Source organism: Cryptosporidium sp. chipmunk genotype I, assembly GCF_004936735.1.
Source record: "Cryptosporidium sp. chipmunk genotype I strain 37763 chromosome Unknown contig_2, whole genome shotgun sequence".
Classification (NCBI taxonomy): Eukaryota; Apicomplexa; class Conoidasida; order Eucoccidiorida; family Cryptosporidiidae; genus Cryptosporidium; species Cryptosporidium sp. chipmunk genotype I.
This window is the reverse complement of record NW_027125624.1, coordinates 309,932-334,057: the sequence shown is the minus strand read 5'-3', so window position 1 is coordinate 334,057 and position 24,126 is coordinate 309,932. Positions and strand designations below refer to the sequence as shown.

The window sequence follows — 24,126 nt, the reverse complement described above, 5'->3', positions numbered from 1 at the left end:
ATTTAAGGTTTTGTTTTTAATACCTTACAAAATACCTTGAAAAAATCACTGGCACATAAGTTCCATGCAGGTATATATATCAACACTACAGCCAAATGTTCTACACCCACGTAAGCAGGCAAACTTTGCAAAGGGTTGACAGTCCCTTAAACAAAAAATAGGTATTGACGCCCTTCCTGAAGAAGAGTCATTATTAGCATTACAAATAGAGTTGCAAACACGAACAAATATTAATGTTAATAGTGGAGAACAATTTTGACCTGCATTTGAATGCATAAATGAGCCCTCAGTGAACCTTGATTGCGAAAGCAAGGTAGTCGAGGAAATTGAAGGTAATCCAAAACTATTCATCCAGCCACCTATTTGCAGTGCTCTTTGGTTTTCGATTGTAGATTCATTATTTTTTAATTTAACTCCATCCAATTCCTGGGATGAGTCATTTGGATTTCTTGTAGTTAACTCATTATATCTCATACAGTTATATACATCATCTAATGTGATATTTTTTGAAATTAAAAATTGATAATCAGTATTTTTACAGTGGTAATCATAATATTGTTTGACTTCTGATAACCCTCTCTCAACTTCTGCATTGCTTTCATTTAAAGGTTTATTCACCTCAGTTTTGTGATTACAAATCCTTTCAGTTTCGAAAATTAAAACAATTGAAGAACAGCAATTTGGATACTTTTCTTTATTTTGCAGCTTCCTCGAGCATGTAGTTTCAGCTGAAAAAATATTATTAAATTTTGTGGAGTTCAAGATTGAAAAATCTGGCTATAAATAAATTGAGAAATAATCATTTGTTTCACTAACGAGCAGGTTACATGAGAAACTTTACTTACAATTGATTTATTATTTTCATTTATTTCAACGCTGGTAACGAAGGAGGGTTTTTTGGTTGATCCCCCATCATATTCGTTCAAATTTTTGATGCTTAAGTCAGGGGTCTCAGCTTTTCCAATATATGGAAGCAAGAGGAATACGAGGAAAAAATCAAAATACATCATGTTGTTAATATCACATTACATTCCCCAGATTAATAGGTATTTTTCACAAAATCGAAATGTTAGAAATTTTAGCAGAAATTATTCGGTCTAAAATTTAAAATTGTACTGGTTGATCAACATTCTTAAATAACTACAAGTTGTAGCTCTGGGTTGTAAATATTGCATGCGATGTCAAGAGCATGCATGCAATTGCATGTATGCACTTTAATTCATAGAAAAAAATGATTGAAAAATAAATTTTATTGCCAAACTATGGGATAAATTCACATGCTTAAGTTAACCTGGTTATTTTAGAGTAAACTAACTATTTAATACACTAAAATTTAAACTTTTATATATTGAAAGAAGTAATTCACAAACTGATTTCCCAAAATTTTTGAAAAAAAAAAATGAAAAGTTCCGTCATATTCTTCACTTTGTTTCTGCTATTAGCATGCCAAAATATAAAATCTGAGACCATAAGAATGAATGGTAAGAAAATTTTAAAAATATTACTTTGTAATAAATACTTTATTATATTTAATTTACTTCGAATGTAATTTCTTGGAAAAAAACGAATTTCTCAGAGGAGATAAATAATAGAAATTCAACTCATTACAATAATCACAATAGGAATGACCCGAGTACAGTAAGTTATAGGCGATGAATAACTTCTAATTACTCTGTTTACTTGAACGCAAAAATATAAAATTAAAGCGTGTTAAAGAACTTTTAGTTAGCTCCACCTTAAAATTTGTTGAAAAAAGGTGTAAAGAATTGAAAATTCCTGGAACAACTTTAAAACCTCCTCCGGTAAGTAAAGTCTAGGATTTTATTTGTATTGAAATGTTAAAAAAAACTCAATTCTTTTTAGAACTGCTGTCAATCTTTGGTTGCTCTTTTAGAACTGGGAATGTTATGTTCAAAGACAGAGGCCCTCAAGCAAGAGAAACCAGACATTTTTAGTATTGCATATAATGATGATATTTGCTCAACTGCAAAGAATCTCAAAAGTCTAAGCGATATGGAATCGGAGTTAGTAGTCTCCTCATGTGTAATGCTTGTGGAATATCTTCTTATTCACAAACGCAAAAGAAACCTCAAGTTCAATGTAGGTTTCCTTCCTGCCCCCTTATCCTTGATATCTTCTGGATCAACTCTTGGAAATTATGAATTTAAGGGTAGTGGACCATGTGCCCTTACATTAAGTATGTATTTTATAAAAACTTGTGGAAGAGCTTGCAATGCAAACAGACCTCCAGTTGCTGGAGTTTCGAGCATTCCAGTATCATGTATGTCTCAGTGCCCACAGTATTCAAAAGACTTTTGTATGATTGGCTGCAAGAGATATGGTTGCTCCGTAGAGTACTATGATTGCATGAATTTATTATGTGGAACCAGCCCATGATAAAGTATTAATTTGAGGAAGGAACAAATACATAGATAAATAATTTATATTTGGATTATAAAAATATTGTATCATTTAATTTAGTAGATTGATTCAAATTTCTAATATAGAAAGAGTCCTAATTATGAATCAAATCGAAGAACACAAGTTTCCGACTTAATTAATGAAACTGGTAAATTGCTACGAGAATCAATAATTTTATCTCCACATATGAAAATCCCGTTCAAAGATGAATCTATTTCCATTGTGCTCTTGATCTTTTCCAGTACTTTGCTAATAGGGACATAACTTTGAGTACATATATTAACTGCCCTAAGATGCCTTTTCCCTCCTTTTCCTAAGCTTTGATTTCCATTAGAAAGTTTCTTGGATAGAGATTTGTCCACTCCTTCACGAAAAGGCGTTGAATCAACAAAAATGGTCATGTGTATCTGACATTTCTCTATAGACAGCTGACTTTCAGTCAAATCGGATAAAATTATGATCTCTTTTTTATCGATATCGTTATTTGCATAGTCAGATTCCTTGGTTGGCTCTAATATTAAAAAGGCATTGAATTCGTCACCTCTAATTATTTCAAGATCCAAAAGGTGGTGTTTCTTGTTCTCTTTTGAAAGACTTAAAAGCTCTCTCTTTGTTAGATTGTGTTCCATTCTAACAAGAGAATAGCTTTGGTTCATGGATCTTATGATTTCATTGACTTTTGATATAAGGTTTTCCAACTTGCATGGTTCAAACTCGTTGAATGTAACATTATGAGTTGAAATGTTTTTAACATAGTTCTGTCCGATTTCACTGGTAAAATTTGATACCGGTAATGTAATTTGTTTAAAGTTTACTTTATAGCTACAATAATTTAGATCAGGTCTTAAATAGGAATTATCAAAATCATTAATATTCGCTTTCTCAGACTCTACTGCTCTTTCTTGATAAATATTATTCATTCCCTGATCACTAACTAGTAATTGATATTCCTGGAAATTGGTTGGCCTAGGAGGTTCATAATCTGGATTCTCAATAGGAATGTCGTTAAATTGGATATCTTCAAGGTATTCAGACTTTAATTCGTCAGATAAATCCCCAACATTGAAATCATAACTCTTGGATAAAACATTTTCGTTAGATTCAATAGGCTCTATAATAATATCTTCTTCATTTAAATCATCCTTTTCAGATTTTAACACCTTATTTTCTAAACTAAGTTTAGCACTAGAATCTTGGTTTGCATCAAGATTTCCCTTAAAAACCAACTCAGGAAGTTCAGGAACATCCTTACCTACAGGAGTCATTGGAAGCTCTTCTACAGGCAGTTCTTGAGCTTGATAGTACTTATTATCCGAAACTTCATCCTTGGGTATATTCTTATATGTAACAGAAATTTCATTCCCATTTTTTATTTTTAATGAGCTGAGTTTAGCTGTTTTTGGTGCTTCATTCAGAATAATTTGTGTTTCTAAATGACGTATTCTTTCAATTTTAATATTTGGATAAGCTGAAGATATAAGCTTGTGAATCATCTTAAGCAATGTTGAGAGTTTTGAGTTCTTGTTTATTTTCAAAGCTAAACTCGGTAGAAGTGAGAGTTTACCATTCTTATCAGCAAAAAAGTTCTTTGGAGTAATAACTAATACAATTTCATTGTTGCTTTCTTTTCTATGCTTGTCGTATTTCTTATCTCTTAAAGTTGCTCCAACCGCGTATTCGTATTTTCTTGGTCTTAACTCATCTCTATAAATATCATCTGTTGTAATTTTATGATATTCCACAACTCTTCCCCTTCCTCCATAATCTGGGTCAAACAGTCCTTCAAAGTCCAAATCATCAATCGAATGCTCTTCTGCTCCTCTAAATGAGAAATATTTGTCTGGAATTTCAGTTTTTAAGTAGCTTCGCTTCTGCTTTGCATATTCCATATTACCTAGCAGCTCTTCCACTTGATTTCTCAATTTTGCCCCTCTGTTAGTTCTTTCATTTTGGTTTTTTGTAGCATATATTTTTTTGTGTTTGAGGTAATTATCAGTAGAATCTGACTCATCAAATAAATATTCCAGACTATTTGAGGCTTCTTCACTTGTTCTTTGGATCTTTGGACTTGGGTTTGGTTGAGATTCTAATAAGTCATGCTCATTATTGAAAGCTCTAAATTTTCTTTCAAACTTATTTTGAATACTACCCAAAGAGACGGAATGCCCACATAATAATATTAGAAAAAAAAATAATATAGAAAGATGAGTTTTAATTTGCATCCTTGGGAATATTCAATTAATTTAATTTTTGCTTTACAGACAATTGTTAGATCCAGACTATTGCTATTTAACCCACTAGGATATATTGTTGATCGTTGAAGACATAAACTTAAACAACTAAGATTCAGGTGTGAGCTAAATTAATGCTTCATACCTTAAATTTTTATATTATTCTATGGGAATTCAATAGATTCGTTTTTGTAATGTTTTGCATGCATTACAATCTTTGAAGATCCTGGCGCCATTCCCATTAATGTACAACCAAGATTAAAATAATAAAAAGAATATATTATATTCTTAAAGGATAAATCATTGAAAATCAAGTGGTTTGTAGAGTGAAGAAAAAAAGTTATGCTACTTTTTAAATGTTAATTTTATTAATAAAAAAAAAAAAAATTTGAAAGAATAAATTAGCCCAAATATATAGGAAAAATTAAGCCCAAAATTAATTTTACTCCTGATCAGCTGTTAACTCACCATCTGTTTGTGAATCAGATAAGTTCTCTAGTTGCTCCATGTATGCGGATGTTTCTGATATCGAATTGAAGAGCGTATACAGAGCATTGTGATCAGAGCAACGAATATTAATTTCAGAAAAGTGGTGATTAGGCTCCAAATCCCCATCAGTGTCTTCATTAAGGTCGGAATTACCTAGCTGAATGTATATATAGGGTCTATCTTGGGCACTTTCACACGATGAAATCGCGTTAACAATTACAGATGAAATGTTTATGTACCCCCCACATAAAAATTTGTTGGGTATTTTTGAATTCTGAGTTAAATATTCAGCATCCTTAAGAAGTATTAGCCTATAATCTGTTAAAAGTATGTCATGATTTAAAAGTTCCAGCTTTTCTTTTCCGTCGTAATCCAGTATTGATAAGTCACAACTCTTATAATTTTCTTTAATATACTCGTTTTCACCCAATAAAGCATGCAGTGTTGTTGAGAAACATTTTACCTCAAATACTGCCATTCTTTTGATTCGTCTTTCTTCAACCTTTTCTACTATTTCACTTTTATTTGGGACCTACATTATTGTAAATTCAATCATGACATGAAATCAGGCGCCTCAACTATGGCGCCTCCGCTTTTTTTTGAAATTTTAATCTAAAGTTGTGGGTAAGAGGCAGGCAAGATTAGAAAGGAGTTATTTGAATAACCAAAAAAGCAAGGAACTGATTGAAATTTTTCTATAATATTTATATTTTCGTCAAGAAGAGGCATTGATATGACAGTTTCCTTAATTTCGTGCAATTTACCTGCACAAGAGCTGGCATTCACAAACTTTGCATATGTAAGTTCTTCAACATATATAACTTTAAAGAATCTTTCTTCCACACATAATGGAGCTGGCCAACTTCGAATTCTGGTCAAGAATCTTGTTTTGAATATTGAGGTGGATGAAAGAGTTGCCCACGGAGAATTAGCACTAAATAGATTGCATCGGCAGTTTGCTAAGATTGAATCAAGAGAGAGAATAGAAGTTGAACTGGCTATCGGGTTTGGAACCACGGGTAGTGAAGCTGCAAAGAGCATTGCTGGAACTATTTTACTGGAGGCTGAGTTATTTGTTGGATCTAGTCAACAGCTTTTATTAGATGGTGAAAGAATTATTCCAGGTATATTACAAAGCATAAGTAATCAAGTAGTTACACATGGCCAAAAAGTATCATATTTCTATAAAGAAGAGAATTTATTGTTACTGCTGACAATAAAAGATGTCTTATCCTTAGATAGCCTATTATCAAACGGCAACAAGAGAGATCACTCCGACTCTAAAAGTTCCCATTTCTTAATAATTGATTCTACAAATTTAGAATTGACAGGATCTAAAACGGGGACAGTTAGGTTTCAGAATGATCACAGAAGCGCTCCGACCTTGTTCAGACACCATTTCAGTTTTAAAGACATTGGTATTGGTGGCCTGGATGACGAATTTTCTGTCATTTTTAGAAGAGCCTTCGCAAGTAGAGTTATTCCGCCAAAGCTACTAAAGGAGTTGGGAATACAACATGTTAAGGGATTGATTTTGCACGGACCTCCAGGTACAGGAAAGACTTTAATAGCCAGGCAGATTGCAAAGGTTCTAAAAGCTAGAGAGCCAAAAATTGTGAACGGACCTGAAATTCTTAATAAGTATGTTGGACAGAGTGAGGAGAATATTAGAAACTTATTTAAGGAAGCTGAAGATGAGTACCGTCAAAAAGGAGATTTTTCTGCATTACACATTATTATTCTAGATGAACTTGATGCTATTTGCAAGAGTAGAGGAGCAGGATCAAGTGGCTCAACAGGAGTTGGAGATAGCGTAGTTAATCAGCTATTAAGTAAAATTGATGGAGTTAATAGCATTAATAACATATTGTTGATTGGTATGACAAATAGGTTGGACCTCTTGGATGAAGCCCTTTTAAGGCCCGGACGTTTCGAGGTTCAGATTGAAATAGGACTACCAGACACTGAGGGAAGATTGGAGATTCTTGAAATTCACACTAAGCAAATGAGGGAAAGTTCCAGACTTGCAAATGATGTAGATTTAAATGTTTTGGCACAAGGATCTGCAAACTTCTCAGGCGCTGAGCTGGAAGGGCTAGTTAGATCTGCAACATCCTTTGCATTTCAACGCCATATTGACATGGGAGATATGACTAAGCCGATGGATACCGAGAACATTAAAGTCTGCAGAGGTGATTTTGAATCAGCATTAGAAGAGGTCCATCCTGCGTTTGGTACTGACGAGGATGAATTACAAAGTTTAGTTCCTAGAGGAATTATAGGATTAGGCAGTGAGTCGCAAAGAAACTTAGAACTATTAAAGAGACTTTCCGAGCAAATCAAGACTGATGAGAACCTTTCCACTTTGGCTGTTTTGTTGTATGGTGATAAAGGAACTGGAAAGTCTGCTCTGGCCGCTCATGTAGCAATTACAGGGGAATTTCCATTCACAAAATTACAGAGCCCCCTCCAATTTGTGGGTATGAGTGAGTCAGCGAGAAGTCAGGAGCTAAGGAAAGCATTTAGTGATGCTTATAAGAGCGATGTCTCATGCATCATTCTAGATGATATTGAAAGATTGATGGACTTTACTGCTATTGGTCCCAGGTTTTCAAACACTGTATTACAGACCATTATGATTTTAATTAAAAACAGAGCTCCAAAGGGAAGAAAGCTCCTGATACTTGCAACTACCTCGGAGTACGAGTTTGTTCACACTTCTGGTTTGGCTGATATATTTAACTTGTCGATTAGAGTTCCATCCGTTGAATCACAGGATGTTCCGGGAGTTCTAGACTATTATCAGAATGGTTTGTTTACACCTGATACTTTGGCAAAAATTTCGGACTCTCTTAGGTTCCCAGTACCGATCAAGAAGTTAATATTTGCTCTTGAGCTAGTCCAACACAAGTTCAAAAATTCTCAAACAATTTCCCACCAAGACTTTCTAAACTCACTCCATGACGTCGTAAACTAGCACATTAAAACCGTTGTAGGCACAATATACCGAAGGAGTCAGTACAAATAAATATAGACTTTATTAAATTTAACTATTAAAATCGATATCCTTTTGTATACTAATTAGATATTTGGGATAAAGCAAGGGCCATACCCTCTCGAATGTCTCAGAATTTGACAATATTCTTTGAATATTATGCAAGGAATAAAAATCCATAGACTAGTTTGAAAGGTACAAAAGCAGTAACCCACTTCTAATAGCAAATAGCTCATATAAGAGTAAATACGTAGTAAAGCCTCGTAATGGAGCCATAGCAGACCAAGTTGAAACACACTTTCTCTTTTTCTTGATTCCAGCGTTCCTGTCAATAATTTTGGAGGAACCTCGGTCCCTTCCCCCCGAACCTGAATAACCCCGGCGCATTCCAATTAACGGTATGACTTTTGGATACGAGCACGGGCACCTGGACCTCCGAACTTCTTTGGCTCACATCTTCTTGGATCAGCAATAACCAATGAACGATCGTAGGAAACGAGGATATCTCTGATTTCTTGTTTTGTTGCCTCATCCACAAATTTTTGAGTGTAGGCAACAATTGCCTTGGCTAAAGCCTGACGGATTGCGAAGACCTGAGATGTGTAACCACCACCCGATACTCTGATCCTAATATCTACTCCGGAGAAAATTTGCTTGCCCAATAAAAGAATTGGCTCAAAAGCCTTAACCTTGAGTTGTTCTGGCTGGATGAGATCCAAAGGCTTTCCGTTAAAATGAACCAATCCCTTTCCTTCTCTGCATAGAGCCACTGCTACAGCATTCTTCTTGCGACCAAAGGTCTGAACCATACGGCTTTCCATAGTCATCCTCTAAATATAAAATCAGAAATTTAATATTACTCAAGTTAAAACAAACCAACTCAATTCAAGTCGATTATTCTATATGCAATATTTTTCCTCCTTAATTCTTATTTTAATTACAATTTTTCTCTTTCCCTGCTATTGTTTAAATAATTATTTATTATTTTAATATATATGTCTTGAGACGGCGCCTAGGCCATGCACGTCTCTTTTGTTTAATATAAATTTTCCTTTTTGAGAGACGAGACGCGGCACAAATGAAATAATATTTGATTTAAATACCGGTGTTAATTTCTGTCTCGTATTACATTTTTTAAATAAACAGAAAAAAAATTGATAGTAAATTAAATGTCAAATTATAGTGAATTAATATTTAATATTATTTATTTAATATAAATAATTTAATAACGAAAAAAGAGAGCCAAACATATTTTTTTAAATAAAGGCTACAAGGACTGCTAATAATTTGTAATAGAGACATCTTTTTGAAAGCTCAAAAATTTTATTTTTTTAAAAAGGTAATCAGCTTTCTTTCTAGTATTTAGCAGGAAAGAAGTATAGAAAGGAGTTTAAGGACGTGTATATATATAGATAGATTCATATAATAGCAGAATAAAGCCTAAATCTTGATTAAAGATGCGTCATAACAACGTTATCCCTAATGTGCACTATCATAAGAACTACAAGCGCTGGATCAAGACATGGTATAACCAGCCAGGTAGAAAGCAAAGTCGTCGAATTGCTCGTCAGAAGGCTGTTGCTGAGGCAGGCTTTAGACCAATTGGAATGTTGAGACCAATTGTCCACCCACCGACTCAGCGTTACAACATGAAGACTCGTCTTGGAAGAGGATTTACTCTTGAGGAGCTATCAGCATGTGGAATTAACAAGAAGGCTGCAATGAGTATCGGAATTGCTGTTGATCACAGAAGAACTGACTTATCCGAAGAAACCTTCCAAATCAATGTTGACCGTCTAAAGAAGTATATTAACGGAATTGTTCTCCAACCAAGGAAGGGAAAGAAGACCAAGAAGGGCTTTGCTGGTATTCCAGATGATTCTGCCAGAGAGGAGTTCAGGGCTTTGAAGAATGTAAGCCACGAAAAGGCTTTCCCAATTAAGGCCCAGCCTTTAGCTGTTAAGGTAAGTATATCGCTATAATTTAACTGTAGGCTTGAATTACTCATTCTTTCAGACTCACGCTATTACTCCTGAGGAGAGAAAATTCAGGGCATTCTCTACATTACGCAAACAATTCATTGAAGCTAAGAATTTTGGAAAGAAGGCTGCCAAGGCTAAAGCTTCTGCCTAAAGAGATCTAGTTTATGATTTTAAAGTAATAATAGAGGAAGGAAAGGTTCCACCTCTAGTAGAATCCATAGATATCAATAGTAATATTGGTCTTAATATTAATAATTTAGCCCTGACTTTTTTTGTGAACTAAATGACTGAAGAGACGTTTTAACCTAAACGTGAATAGTCAATTAAGCACGTGAGTTTAATTTTATAAGTCTGAAATTAGGAATTTGCACTAAAATAATAAGGTAATGTGTTTGGTATTTAGTGAAGGTCTAGAACAATATTGAACTTAAGCTTTTATTGCAAAATAAGTTATTTGGAAGTTCTGTTGATTTGCTTAATGTAGAAGAAAAGACAGATGACTGGTTTAGTGATTTAATACAAAGACTAATTTTCTTTGATAGAATGAATCTTGAATACTGTATAATTTGATCTTCCTGAAAAAGCAAATTTTCATTTTCGAAGTTATTTTCAAAATTCCCAATCAGGAGTTTTCTTAAACAAATATCTAATAACATAGCAATATTTGATTTGAATTGTTTACAACTTAGTCCAATCTTACATAGAGTTGATACAATTGACTCCATTAGGTAAATATTGTCCAAGTATGTGTAAATATCCTTCAAATCGTCTTCTTCAGGGATTCCAATCATTTTATTATACATTTTGTCGTTATTATATTCGTTGTTTGTAAAATTGCCACTATATGCTATTTTTCCGCCTCCAATAGCTCCACCACTTGCAGATATAAAACTATCGATACTCTCTTCAAGCCCATCTTCAGAAGCAACATGATCGATTTCAACAGAAGAGTTGGAGATGAATGAAGAATTTGAAGAGTTTGAGCATTCACTATAAGCTTCATCATTTAAACCACTGTTCGAATCTGTGTCAGTTTCTGAGTTGCAGTTTTTCTTGTTCAACTCATTGTAAACTTGGTTATATTTCAAACAGCAACCTTCTATCAGCAACTTCAAACTATCAATTAGCTTAAAAATCTTTTTTTCATGTTTTTCAAGTAAATTATTGTTAATTTTTGAAATAAAGACTTCTCCAATTACCCAACAAACTGGAGAAATTATTACTAGATTAGAGTGAAAATCAGGCTTAAGTAAGTTTAAAACAACTTCAAAAACATCATCATGGAATAATAATTCATCAAACTTAGTAATGATGAAAGTAATAACTTTTACGATCTTTTCGTAAATTTCCTGAGAATATTTTGCTCCTTGGTGAAATAAATAGGGGAATACCTTTAATATTCCAGAAACCAATTTGATAATATTTTTCTTTTCTATACTAATCATCGACTCATTCAAAGGCAAACAATCACCTCCTGTTTGTCCTTCGTAATCTTCAAGTGAGCTTATCAAATCATTAATTAAGAAATCTAGTAGCTTAATGCAAACATTTAAAACTGTCATAGTGTGTAATCTTTTGTTTCCTGTATAGTTCGAATTATATATTGATACCAACAAAAGGTTAGTTGGGAGATCAGAAATAATGTGAATTAAGTCCACTTTACCTTTTTTTCTATTCTCAGCATATATCTTGGGGTAAGCCAAAATTGAAAGAAAATTCAGAACTCTATTATTAGGCTTAATGGGGCTAATTGCTGCTTTGAGTTCATTAATGTCACAATTAACTTTCTGTGGGAAGAAAGTCATTAAAGGCATACAAATAGTGCTCAAGATAATTTTTATCCAATTAGTTAACCACTCAAAATTAGGCATTTGAACCTTTAAATTTTTAATACAATTCATAATAAATAAAATAAAGGGCTTAGCTGATAAATCTGGATGATAAGCCAAAATCCTTGTAATAACTCCCAAATATTTATCTAAAAAGGATTCAACGTTGACTCTAGATAAGCTATTGAGAATACTAGGGTTCGCAATCATTGATATGAACAAATCAATCGTGTATGAGTCCAATAGGTTTGGGAATACAATTTCTCTGAAGATACGATCCCAAGATTCTGTAAGTAAATCGCAATCTAAATCACCTCCAATTTCCTCACTTAAAACTTGAGCAAATGAATTCATGAAAAATGAAGAAACCATTTTTCTACTGTTTTTCAATTGGGAAATGTGAATATCCAACAGTTTTTTTTTAAAAATAGATCTGCATGGCGAATAGTAACTTGAAATTTCTTGAATCAAAAAAATAGTTTCGGGGGGAATCAACTCCAAATATCTTTTAAACCCTGAATTAGGAATTGTATTATTTCCTTGATCTTGTATAGTTGATCTTAAGCATTCTAACTCGAGAATCCTTTCTATTTGATTTAGCATCCTCATAATATATGCTATAATTAAATTACTTAAACCTGAAGAATTTTGTAATAATTTGTTTGAACTTTTTAAATTGCTTAAGTTTTTAACTAAATTTCTTAACCCAGAGACGATTTGGATATGAAGGAAATGAAATGGTAAATACGTATTTGTTTTGTTTTCTAAGGTAAATATATCATTTGAGATACTTCCATCTAGTTCAAATATTTGTTGTGAGATTGTTTGTGGGTTTTTCTTGTGTTTTAAATCCAGAACTCTATCATTTCCTTCATCAACACTTAAATTAAGCATCTCTGTACCTGAAAGCAAAGTTGCTACAACTACTTCAAAGGCATTAATAATAGAATTGATATCTAAATTAAATTCTGTAAATATTTTTTTACCAGACTCAATTCCAAATTTACTGAAAACCCTCATCAGAGCTGCAATGCTAATTCTTGTCAATGCAAAACTATCCAAAACTCGATGATCAGCTTCAGACGGAGCAGCTTTTTCATTTTTAGAGTTAATAAAACTTTCAACTATTTTGGACTTTTCAATAATTGCATTCAAACCCACAAAATTTGAAGTTCTTTTGCTATTTGTTCTATTCTTTTCCTTTCCTGAGTTGAAATTAAATGAATACCTGCCTTTTGATATTCCTTTTTTTAATGACTCGAAATTTGTAAAAAAAAGGGGTAAGAAATTTAACAATCCTAAATTGTTTATCTCAGGGCCAATAATAGAGCTTAACTCTTGAAACTCCGTTTTAATTTTACTATCATGCATGGCTCCAGCTACTCCTGAGCTTACATTCCTTATCAGATAGTTGAGATTTTTTACTAATATCCGCCAAGGAGCCTTTCTGATAAACATTTCCAACATTAATGTTTTGAAATCTTTCTCAAATTTGTCCACATAGCCATCATAGGTTTCTAAAAATAGAGAAGAAAGTCTTCCCAAAGATAATTCGCTTAATAATGATATACATACAACATAAAGCTTTGGAGTTAATAAAATTGGATAACTGAAAGTTGTTGTGATTGCAAAGATTTCCTCTGTCAATCTACGTATCACGTGGCTCAGTGGATTGTTTGACCGTTTTTTTCGATCATCTTGAGAATCCAATTCCTGACGGTAAATACCAAATGGGTCTTTGCTTGCATGTAAATTTGCAAGCACACTACATGCATGTTGTTCTAAAACCTCCCCACTATACACTCCTTCCTCAGACTTTTTCATAAGCTCATTGTAAAGAAATTCCAAGAGCTCAAGCGCAAGAGCCCTTGCCATGTTGATGATTAACTATTGTCCCCTATTAATCTCTTATACTTTTTTTAATATTCTGGCCCATAATGTTCATTATCTTGTCATTAAATATTGAATAAGTAAGTTTGGCGCCAACAATTGCGCGCTTGTTCTTATACAATTTTTCAAACCAAAAAAAATATTTTGAGGTATCGAGATCGAAGGCAGGTTTTAATAGAAAGACATCACAAACTATGTTTTTCTTTGTGGAGCTTTGGAGAAATATTTTGGTTAAACCAAGCCAGCTTGGTCCGAGGTATAATGAGCATATTGACGATATTTTAAGAAGCCAGGTATGTTTGTAATTAAATTCTTTCAATAGATTCGAATAGTCACTTTATCTTAGGTTGAAGGACAGCGGGCACCCCCTTATGGATATGTTGTTTGTGTGATAAAGATTATCTTGAAGCAGCCTGGCAGAGTACAAGATAGTACAGGACTTATAATCGTGCCTGTGAAATATCAGGCTATTGTTTATCGTCCAATAAAGGGAGAAGTTGTAGATGGAGTTGTTGAGAGTGTTAATGAATTGGGAGTTATTGTAGATTGCGGTCCTCTAAAGAGAGTTTTTGTAAGCCAGTCGGCTTTACCTGAGAATATGGTTTACAAAAGTGGAATTGATGGTCAAAGCAGTAGAGTATATATAGATACGAAAACTCAAATTCAAATCAAGCAAAATTCACAAGTTAGACTTAGGCTAAGAGGAGTCAACAATGAGACTTTGTCAGCTGTAGCAGAGATGAACAGTGACTTTTTGGGGCCTATAGATGATTCCATTCAATAATGTAATTGAATTGTAATTTTCATTGGGTACAAATAATTAAGCATTATTATATTAATGAACCATTCTTATTCATTTTTTTAGTAGGAATCTAGTCTAATCGTTATTATTAATTTTATATAACCTAGCTTACATCAAAACATATTAAAAAGTTTTTAAGATTTATGTTGAATCAACAAATTACATTCCATATGAAAGCATAGAATTTGCATATTTCATTGCTGGAACAGGTGGATGTGGAACAGCATAGAACTGAACAAAATTAGGCTTAAGGTCGTATTCGTGTATTTTAATGAATGCCCCCTTGTTACCCATAGAATCGCAGTAATTTGGCGCAGAAAAAACTGTAATACATTTTCCATCATGATCAACGCTATAACCTTCCTGTTTAACTTCATGACTTCTAATAATGTACTCCAAATTATTAGTCTTAAGAAAATTGAGCGTTACATCTGGTCCAAAATTACATCCCACTCCTCTAGGAGAAGGAGACCTTCCTTCTTTTTGTTGTGGGTCGGACCATAGCAATGAGGACATAAAACCTGAATCAGCTGGTTCGCATCTAGTATAAAGCTGCTCAATATCACTAAGTTTTACATTATCTTCTGAACAAAGACCTCCATGTACTACGAAAATTTTATCATTGATAACATGGGCCAAAGGAAGGAAACAAAATGCTTCACTAATCAAATCATAAAGACCTGAGTCGTATTTTGCTAGCACTTCTCCCTCAAATCCATACAATTTGTTCAAATTCTTTGTTTCATGGTTACCTCTAGCCAAGTGCACATGATATGGATACATAATCTTTAAAGTAAAAAGTAGAAGAATTACTTCAACAGAAAATGATCCCCTATCTACAAAATCTCCATTAAATAAATACCCGTTGTTTACAGAAGGTAAACCGTTAATATCAAAAATATTCAAAAGATCAAAGAACTGGCCATGAATATCTCCACATACGGTAATGTGTTCTTGTTTTCCAATATTAATTCTAACTAATGGCTTGGAAGCAACCTCTTTAAGTACTTGTATTAAATCATAAACAATCATATATGCATATTTCCTATGTAATCTGTTTTCTGGGTTCTTTAAAAAGTCAATTAGCTCTGTTACAAATGACTCTCTAATCAGAGATTCATCCGGAAGTTTAGGTATAACAAATTCTATAGACTCCAAATTGGTTTTGTTACCTGATTGAGTAGCTTTTGAATTATCTGCCAAGGACTTATAGTGAGGTCCCGAATATTCATCAGAAACTAAAAAACCAGGTTCACTAAAGTCTAGAGTTTCATGTATCAATTTCGATCTATCAGTCGAAATTGCATCCATAAACTTTTCTTGCTTAATTAATTTGGTACAAATTTGAATCTTTGATTGGGCATCTCTGTCATTTTGAGTCAAATTTAAAACCATCATAAAATCCTTTCTTGCAAGAGAGTATTTGAGCAAATTGAAATATGCAATACCTCTTCTATAATAGGCTTTTGAAAAACTCGGGCAACATTTAATACTTTCACCAGCATCCTCAATAGCTGAGCCAAAGTTCTCCAGTCTAATGTGGCACAATGCTCTGTTAGAATAGTAGATATGTAAGTTCTTATCTTGAGCTTCATTTGAGGCCTTTGAGGTTTTTATAGCCAATGAATAATACTCAATAGCCTCGTTATATTTGCCCGATTTAAAAGACTCATTTCCCTTGATTTTGTATTGTTCTGAAACCGACTCATTAACCGAATTTGTGTTCTCGTCAGCCATCCTTGCTACTTCTTTTCTTCAATCGATTATTATTTGCAACTCGTATTCACTGGCAAGAAATGCAAAACTTTTCTGTAATTGCCCCTTTCGCCCCAATTCCGTCACCGTTGGACAAGCTCGTCCTATATGGGCGCCTACATTTGGCGCCATAAACTGGCATCCCACTACTGAACTTTTAATACTAAAATACACTACCAAAAATTGTCAATTTGAATACAGGAATTAAGGCAAAGAAGTGAGACTCGTACTAAACTTAGAATGCGTTTGTGTTAGCTTATTTCTATATTTAATAACTTTATAATTAAAAATTGTATTTAGTTTAACTTTTAGCGCCATTCATTTAAATTATATTTGCCTAAATGACACTTTAAGAATATAAATGGCAAAAGGGAAATTTAAAAGCTCGATTAATAGCTCAAAGGCTATATCACTGCTAGGAGAAGGCAGAGCAGGTGTTGCAACGTCTCTATGGGGAATTTTTTCCGAGTTTAATATTTCATCGGGTGATCCCGATGCTCTGCATACCAAAGAACAACTAATTACATATTCGCTCCACTCTTCATTCGTGCCAATTTTCACCAATATGTCTAAGAAGGATGTTTTAACCCGGATGAAAGGACTGATTACATTTAAAGAGCAACTTTCCCAACTCCTTGAAAACCCCGATCAAAATATGGATTGGGAACCTGTTCTTTCTAACTTTACTTATATATATATCAGAGTCGGTGTTTATGATTCAGATGCAAAAATAAGAAAACTTTCAAACGAATGTTTGTCTCTTCTACACAAGATTGTCGGTGGGAAAAGGTTGGAGAAATTTTGCAAACTCTTCTTTCCTGCTCTTTGGCTTTCTTGTAATGATCTCAAGCCCGACGTGTCAAAATCTGCTTTAAACTGCTTAGAAGGATTGGTTGGGAAGGACAGACAAGAGAAAATTGTCAAATTGATAAATTTCTGTTCAACATCAATGTTTGATTTATACGGTAGGCTATTAAGCTGTAATTTGAAGAATATTAAAGGTGAATTAAATGCGAACGTTTCATCACAATCGGAAGAGGAAGAACTGTTTGATCGAATAATATCTATCTCTATTGCATCTATCAGAAAACTTATGGAAATTACGCAAAATGATTCATCTTCTTTGGCTTCCTTTCAAATCGCATCTCACCTCATTTTCAATTCGCTCCCTCTAGAAGTCAATCAAATACTTGAAAATTCAAAAGGAAATTTCTTTTGGAATACCTTGCAAATGGGTACTCTGTGGAAATTTATCTCAGGTAATTACAGCAGTATTATTAGGGTAGATGCCATTCAGCTTTTGACCTATTCTATGTATATTGTTCTAAACCAACTTAAACTGAATTATCCTGAGAATTTTCATAATTTATCAAATCATACTTTATCAGTTTCTAAACTATTTGTTGATGCTCTCAAGTGCCTAAGCGACACATCTAATTCTAATGTTCAAGCTGTTTCTCCAAAACTTATCTCAACTTTTTCAAAATTATTTCCCGAAATTTGGAATCAAGGCCCCAATAAATTGTTTGGTTCTCCAATTAAATACTTCACAAAAACTTTATTAATATGTCTAAGTAATCCCAATCAAATAAGCTGTCAGCCATTATTTTATGAATTGCCATATATCGTTGCAAATATCCAATTTCAGGTACTATTGGACGAATTTTCACGTTTCAATAATGAAATCTGTCTAATTAATGAAATTATAAATAAACCCGACTTTTATTTTAAGACCTTTAATGAGCTCATGGCATTTTTGTACGAAAGCATTCAAAATAACAGCTTGCCTTTACTTTGTTTGATCCCTCTTGCTATTGTTTTACACTTGGTCAAGTTTACCACAGACTCTGAAAGTGGTTCCACTACAATATCATTAGGAACTCCAAACTCCACCCTATTAGGCTGTTCATTAGAAAGTTATTATACAATTTTGTTGCATTTTTTACACAAAAAGTTTACCAAAATTGATGAAAGCCAATTCCAACTCAAAGAATTTCTAACTAACTACTATTCGAAGATCATTTGGAGCCCAGTAATTTTTATTCTAACTGCTAAGAAAACTGCTTCAGGCTCTATTAATTTGGCAAGCTACTCCAAAGCGCAATTTAAAATCAATGAACAATTTTCAAACATGATGATAGATTCTCTGCAATATCACAGCTGGACAGTAGAACAGTGTAGGGAAAGGAACCTTCATCATTGTATTTCTAACCTAAATGATTTTTTGACAGGTTATTGGACTAGATTTTACATGGATCAATCAAATAAACACCAAAATCTTAAATCTGGATCATCCATCAACCAAAACTCCTACAGAATCATCATCTTCTTAGAGTTATGCACAGTTCTCAATAAACATGACTCAGAATTTATTAATAATGTCTTACTCTGGCTGGAAGAAACATCTTATGAAACTTTTTTACACATTAATCTTCTGGAAAAGAATAATGAAGACTATGAGTTTGAAACCATAACTTCAAGATTAAAACTGATTAATAAAGCTATTACAGAGGTGGTAATTAAACCAATTGATAAAAGACAAGCAGAAATACCTCAAAAAGTTATTGGTTTATTTTTTAATATGTTTTCAGATTTTATAAAGATAATATCGAAAGAACCCCTTGAAACTAATTTTAAAAAAATACATACTGTATACCAAATTTTGGAAAATGTATTCACGCCTTTTATCTTGGCCCTTTCCCAAAAGGAACTCAACAATACATCTATTTTTAATAAGGTGATTTGCATTATTATTGGTAATACAGACTCATTAACATCCATCACTATAGAGTCTTTTTTACATAAGCAGCTAGCAGATAAAGAAATAACTTTATCTCAACTTTTTTTGGAAGTAGTTTGCAAAGATTTTCCGGAGGTTAATGCAGACATATCAGATAGTATTTTCAAGATATTTGCCTCCTCAAATGAATATGGGATCCAAACGACAAACATAACTTGTAAGAATAAAAAAAGCAATAGTGAGAAATCCTACAACTTGGATTTTAAAGAGTGTTACATTAACTTATTTGTGGAGTTGAGTAAAACTTCACTTCCTAATATATCAAAATCCTTTTCAGATTTTTTAATGAGCCTAACTATAATGCAGCTTAAGCCAACCCTTACAAACAAACCAATCTCAAGTTCGAATATAAAAGAAGTGTCACATATTGGAGCTTTGTTAATTAATTTTATGAACAGTGCCAGCATTATTTCTGAGGATTTTGTTACTGAACTTTTATCTTTATTAATATACTCAGATAATAATCGCTGGTTTGAGAATTCAAAATTCAGAAGTGTTTTAATACCTATTATTGATTCCATTTTTTCGAAAAGCTATGAAATTACTAATTCAAGATTCAGAACTGAAATATCAAAGCTGGAAAAAGTTCTTCTTTTAGAGGTATTTAATATTGGTGATGAAATAAGCAGTCTTAAAATATCATCTATTCATAAACTAACTCTTTTAATTGATAGGAACTTAAATAGAGCCATAAGCACGCCAAGCTCTTGCTCCAAGGAGAGTTTTGGAAACGAAATTTTGTTCAAAAGACTCTTGAGAATTATGGCTTCTCTAAACAGTTTAATAACTAACCAAAATGTGTGCTTACAAAAGGATTTATTTGAGACAGGTTTTAAAATTCGAAGATTCCTGAGAGTATTTAAGGAAATATCTGAATATTCCACTATAGAATCAAGTTCGAACAACTTTGATGAGATGAAGGATCCAAAGATTAGCTATTGGCTAATAATTTACACAGTTAAACACCTGTTTATTTCAGAGGAGTCTATTAAGTTGTTTTCATCTTCAAGAGAACTAAGTCTAGACAAAGAATTGATTTTAACTCTATTCAATTTTAGCGAATTCATGTATGAAAGTGAGGAAGTGAGCTCATTAATTTCGCAGTTTACAAAATACTTAATCTCTGAACAAATACATCATACACCTGATTTTCAACAAGTCAGTAATAGCTTGCAGTTTATTCTCGGTGAATATAATAAACCAGAATCAAAGTTTATTACGATTTTAGCAAGTGATTTCTTTGTTTACCTATTTGAATTAATGAACGATAATGAGAAAATGAGAAATAGATACCTCTCAATAATTATTGATTATTTGTATTCTAATATGTTTGAGAGCAACTCAATTTCTTTATTTTTGTCATTAATTAAGATTAAAGAGCGAGGAATAAAATTGCCAGAAACATACTATGAATTATCAAGGAGAACTTTGAATGAATTTAATATTGAAATGAAAAGATTCTCAGAATTCGGAGAGAAGAATTACATTAAAATTTCTAGGTTAATACATTGTACTAAAAACATAATTGTTGACGAAGGATTTCAAAACGATAACATCGAATCTGATATTGATGCAATAATGGCACTTATGGATACATTGGCAGAGGAATTGAGTAGCCTAGATATTTCAAATTTGCTAAATATGTCTGATTTATCTAGATTATGCAATTTAATGGCAGTCACTATTGAATTGTTACAGGAATATTTGACAATATACGTTCAGGGTAGAGACATTCAAGATAATATTGAGCTTGAATTTCAGTACGGTAATTTAGAAATATCCAAATTAATGATTAGACTTTCTTCGTCTGTTCATTATTTAGTTGGAAGAATCTTTGAAATTTCGACATCTGAAATTAATAGTGACCCAAAAATAGTCAAAAAGTTGGATGAATACTCAATAGTTATTCAGTCTCTTGTATTAAATACAATTAAGTTCTCCTGCAATATTTATCAAAGACTTAGATTATACTCGGAAGATGTGTTAATACCAGATGAGCAAAGATTTACAAGCATTACAATTCAACTAGAGACAAATATTTTAAGCACTTTCGACAAGTTTTTGGGGCTGCTTTCAGCTGTATTAATGTCTAAAAAGAACTATAAAGTTGATACTGGATTGAGAATATTTATAGAGCAAATGGTAATATTAAAAAATTCGGAAAATATTGGAAAGATGTGGATATTAGCTATACTAGAGTCAAAGCTAGGTAACATTAAGGGAAACGCTATGGAAATTTCAAAACTATTAACCACAAATTCATTAAAGCTTCAGTCGTTTGTACTATTAATACTAAAGGAACACAACTGGTATAGCACACAATACGAATATTTTGATTTAAAAAATGCGATAACTAGCATTGAGAAGCTTGAGAATTGCATAAGGGAGTACTTAATATCTAAGAATAAAGATGATGATTTTGATGAAGTCGAAGATCAAAATCGGGACCAGGATCAAGAAGATAAATATGAGATTGTACATGGACATATAAATCGTGGATTAAAAATCTCTGATTGTATTGATAAACCTGAAATAAAGCCATTAACTTTAGATTCTGACTCAGAAAACTTTGAAAAAGGGATAGAAGTAATAGCTTCTCACTGGAAAAGACTTATTGGGCCTTCTTTAGCTCAACAGTTATTGGAAACATACTTTAGCGCGATAAACGTATCTTATTTTGAACAGAAAGAAGAAAATGATTCTTCTATAAAGATTTCTGGCAACTTAAACTTTTTAAATTCGATATATATAGACATTTCACAAAGACTAGGATGCTGGAGTTTTATTCTACCAAAATTGATTTCTGAAGATTTTGTTATTTGTACAGATAAAGAAAATCCAAATATTAAAACAATAGAGAAGAACTTGACTCCTTGTATTGAATCACTTTTAGAGCTGAACCCAATAGTAATTGGAGAGGCAATAAGAGAAAAACAGGTAAATTTGAGATCTCAGACTAATAATGATTTCCTTCCTTCACATCTAGAAGATGAAGATGTTTCGATTTGCCAGGCATTACAATACTTTATAAAAGGAAGAAGCAGCTCAGAATTAATTTTAGATGAGATAGTTTTGAAAAATACAACATTTTCTGGTTTGATGGATATTTTGGATGCCCCTGATGTTCTAGAAATTACACAAAAAACCATTAAACTGTCCTTAATTCATGTTTTGGTTGAGCTTGCTTTTCAAACACTGGTAGTTTTGGAAGATCATATCAGAATCGAGGAAATAAGTCACTCGATGGAAGCATGCTCTGAAAAAACAATCAATTCTCAAACGAACTGGCTAGAGTTATTCAAGAACTCCTCAAACACTGAAAGACGCAAACTACTTACTGCTAGCCTCGAGGAGATCCTTCAGCTAGATCCAAACTCAAGTTCAGAATCAATGGTATGGGACTCCAGCAACCTATGTTTCACATGGCTCCTAGCCACAAGGATAATTCTATCTCTAACTACATATTTTCCAAGAATAATACGTGAAATATGGTTATGCAACTCTAACGATAAAACTCAAGCTATTTTACAAAAGTTGGTTATTAACTATTTTTCACCCATCATCATCCCAATAGAATTCAATCATATCCCGTTAATTATTGAGAAAATGTCAAACCCAGATAGAAAGATCACATTGGACCATAATGTATCATCTAGAGCAATTAAAATTAGCTATTCTGAGCGTGGATTCACCGCCACGCTCTATTTTACTTTCTCACAGCATCATCCGCTAGTTATTCCAAAAGTGAATATACCAAGAGTTGTTGGAGTGTCTAAGAAACAAAACTCTAACTGGCTCATTTCTGTTATTAAAGCTGTTAGATATAAAAACGTCACTCACGCCATTCTAACATGGATAAATAATTTATCGTTATACTTAGATGGTGTAGAAGATTGTCTCATCTGCTATTCGATTGTGCATCCACAATACAGGTCACTACCGAGAAAAAGATGTAATACGTGTAACAATATTTTTCACTCCGAGTGTATTTATAAGTGGTTTAGAACATCAAACAAAACCACATGCCCACTCTGTATTTCTTTGATGTATTGAATTCCCATCTTTACCGCCACTTGTGCCCGCCTCGAAGAAAAGTGTGGCTTACTAAATAGACCTATGTATTAAATGAAAGCATAATAGATATATATTTGGATTGTACTAAAAATTGTAGTTTTTATTAATATTGTGTTATTATATAAAATAATTTAATTTGTTTTATTATTATTAGTGTAAATTATATTATGCGTGTATTTATTTAATATTTTTTTTACAGAGGTGGAATCACAGATTATGGAGACGTGACTGCAGTAAATTAATTCTATTAAATTTATTTATACAAATAAATACCTAGTCTAAAATGATTAAGATTTAAGTAATTTTTAAATTTTTTTCAAAACTGATTTATATCGTTTATTTTATTATTTTTAAGTATTTAATATTAAAATACTATACGGATTTTCTTGTCTTGGGTAAAAATACAAAGCAAAGTAACAAGAATAATTAAAGTATAAATGAGATCATGTTCAAACTTTAATTAACGAATATTATATTTATAATACTAATAAGCTATATATCTGTAACAAATTACTATACAAATCTACTTATTAAGTAATCATTATATATTTGTATATCAATATATGAGTTAATGTTAAGTACATTCAACAAAGCTTGTTGAGATAGTTGATTTTCAATTGTTAAGTAATTAGAAAATAATTAATATACTAAAGCGATTGTATTGTTAACTACCTTTTCAATCCCGAATGTATTGCAATATCAATAATCGTTTGTTTTCCTGACATGAAGACTTTTTTAAGTGTAATATTGATATACATAAAAATTCAGATCACTCGGATGTTTAATAATCCTTCTACATATAGACTCAATAATAAGTAATACATAATTGGGATCTATAACATAATTTGGTTTCGTACC

The 24,126-nt window shown here is 32.6% G+C and overlaps 11 protein-coding genes across 11 annotated transcripts; 5 read left to right on the top strand and 6 right to left on the bottom strand.

The window, feature by feature from the left end:
• Positions 1–45: 45 nt before the first annotated feature.
• ELE39_001808 (uncharacterized protein) lies at positions 46–1,010 on the bottom strand (the record flags this gene model as incomplete). The annotated part of the gene is made up of 2 exons (XM_067345531.1): positions 46–777; positions 846–1,010. The coding sequence occupies 2 exons, from the start codon at positions 1,008–1,010 to the stop codon at positions 46–48; spliced, it is 897 nt and encodes a 298-aa protein (XP_067199419.1).
• Positions 1,011–1,902: 892 nt separating this feature from the next.
• ELE39_001807 (uncharacterized protein) lies at positions 1,903–2,397 on the top strand (the record flags this gene model as incomplete). Its single annotated transcript, XM_067345530.1, has 1 exon — positions 1,903–2,397. One exon carries the CDS (start codon positions 1,903–1,905, stop codon positions 2,395–2,397), a length of 495 nt encoding a protein of 164 aa, XP_067199418.1.
• A 122-nt stretch (positions 2,398–2,519) lies between these two features.
• On the bottom strand, positions 2,520–4,643 carry ELE39_001806 (uncharacterized protein; the record flags this gene model as incomplete). The annotated part of the gene is made up of 1 exon (XM_067345529.1): positions 2,520–4,643. The coding sequence occupies one exon, from the start codon at positions 4,641–4,643 to the stop codon at positions 2,520–2,522; it is 2,124 nt and encodes a 707-aa protein (XP_067199417.1).
• A 451-nt stretch (positions 4,644–5,094) lies between these two features.
• Positions 5,095–5,619, bottom strand: ELE39_001805 (uncharacterized protein; the record flags this gene model as incomplete). The annotated part of the gene is made up of 1 exon (XM_067345528.1): positions 5,095–5,619. The coding sequence occupies one exon, from the start codon at positions 5,617–5,619 to the stop codon at positions 5,095–5,097; it is 525 nt and encodes a 174-aa protein (XP_067199416.1).
• A 255-nt stretch (positions 5,620–5,874) lies between these two features.
• On the top strand, positions 5,875–8,118 carry ELE39_001804 (N-ethylmaleimide-sensitive factor (NSF1)-like AAA ATpase involved in vesicular transport; the record flags this gene model as incomplete). Its single annotated transcript, XM_067345527.1, has 1 exon — positions 5,875–8,118. One exon carries the CDS (start codon positions 5,875–5,877, stop codon positions 8,116–8,118), a length of 2,244 nt encoding a protein of 747 aa, XP_067199415.1.
• Positions 8,119–8,528: 410 nt separating this feature from the next.
• On the bottom strand, positions 8,529–8,963 carry ELE39_001803 (40S ribosomal S16; the record flags this gene model as incomplete). Its single annotated transcript, XM_067345526.1, has 1 exon — positions 8,529–8,963. One exon carries the CDS (start codon positions 8,961–8,963, stop codon positions 8,529–8,531), a length of 435 nt encoding a protein of 144 aa, XP_067199414.1.
• Positions 8,964–9,593: 630 nt separating this feature from the next.
• Positions 9,594–10,269, top strand: ELE39_001801 (60S ribosomal L13; the record flags this gene model as incomplete). Its single annotated transcript, XM_067345524.1, has 2 exons — positions 9,594–10,100; positions 10,153–10,269. 2 exons carry the CDS (start codon positions 9,594–9,596, stop codon positions 10,267–10,269), a joined length of 624 nt encoding a protein of 207 aa, XP_067199412.1.
• Positions 10,270–10,528: 259 nt separating this feature from the next.
• Positions 10,529–13,822, bottom strand: ELE39_001800 (uncharacterized protein; the record flags this gene model as incomplete). Its single annotated transcript, XM_067345523.1, has 1 exon — positions 10,529–13,822. One exon carries the CDS (start codon positions 13,820–13,822, stop codon positions 10,529–10,531), a length of 3,294 nt encoding a protein of 1,097 aa, XP_067199411.1.
• A 209-nt stretch (positions 13,823–14,031) lies between these two features.
• On the top strand, positions 14,032–14,621 carry ELE39_001799 (DNA-directed RNA polymerase II; the record flags this gene model as incomplete). Its single annotated transcript, XM_067345522.1, has 2 exons — positions 14,032–14,130; positions 14,184–14,621. The coding sequence occupies 2 exons, from the start codon at positions 14,032–14,034 to the stop codon at positions 14,619–14,621; spliced, it is 537 nt and encodes a 178-aa protein (XP_067199410.1).
• Positions 14,622–14,798: 177 nt separating this feature from the next.
• ELE39_001798 (serine threonine phosphatase 5) lies at positions 14,799–16,376 on the bottom strand (the record flags this gene model as incomplete). Its single annotated transcript, XM_067345521.1, has 1 exon — positions 14,799–16,376. One exon carries the CDS (start codon positions 16,374–16,376, stop codon positions 14,799–14,801), a length of 1,578 nt encoding a protein of 525 aa, XP_067199409.1.
• Positions 16,377–16,755: 379 nt separating this feature from the next.
• On the top strand, positions 16,756–23,247 carry ELE39_001797 (ring domain at very C-terminus of large; the record flags this gene model as incomplete). Its single annotated transcript, XM_067345520.1, has 1 exon — positions 16,756–23,247. The coding sequence occupies one exon, from the start codon at positions 16,756–16,758 to the stop codon at positions 23,245–23,247; it is 6,492 nt and encodes a 2,163-aa protein (XP_067199408.1).
• Between the last annotated feature and the right edge of the window lie 879 nt (positions 23,248–24,126).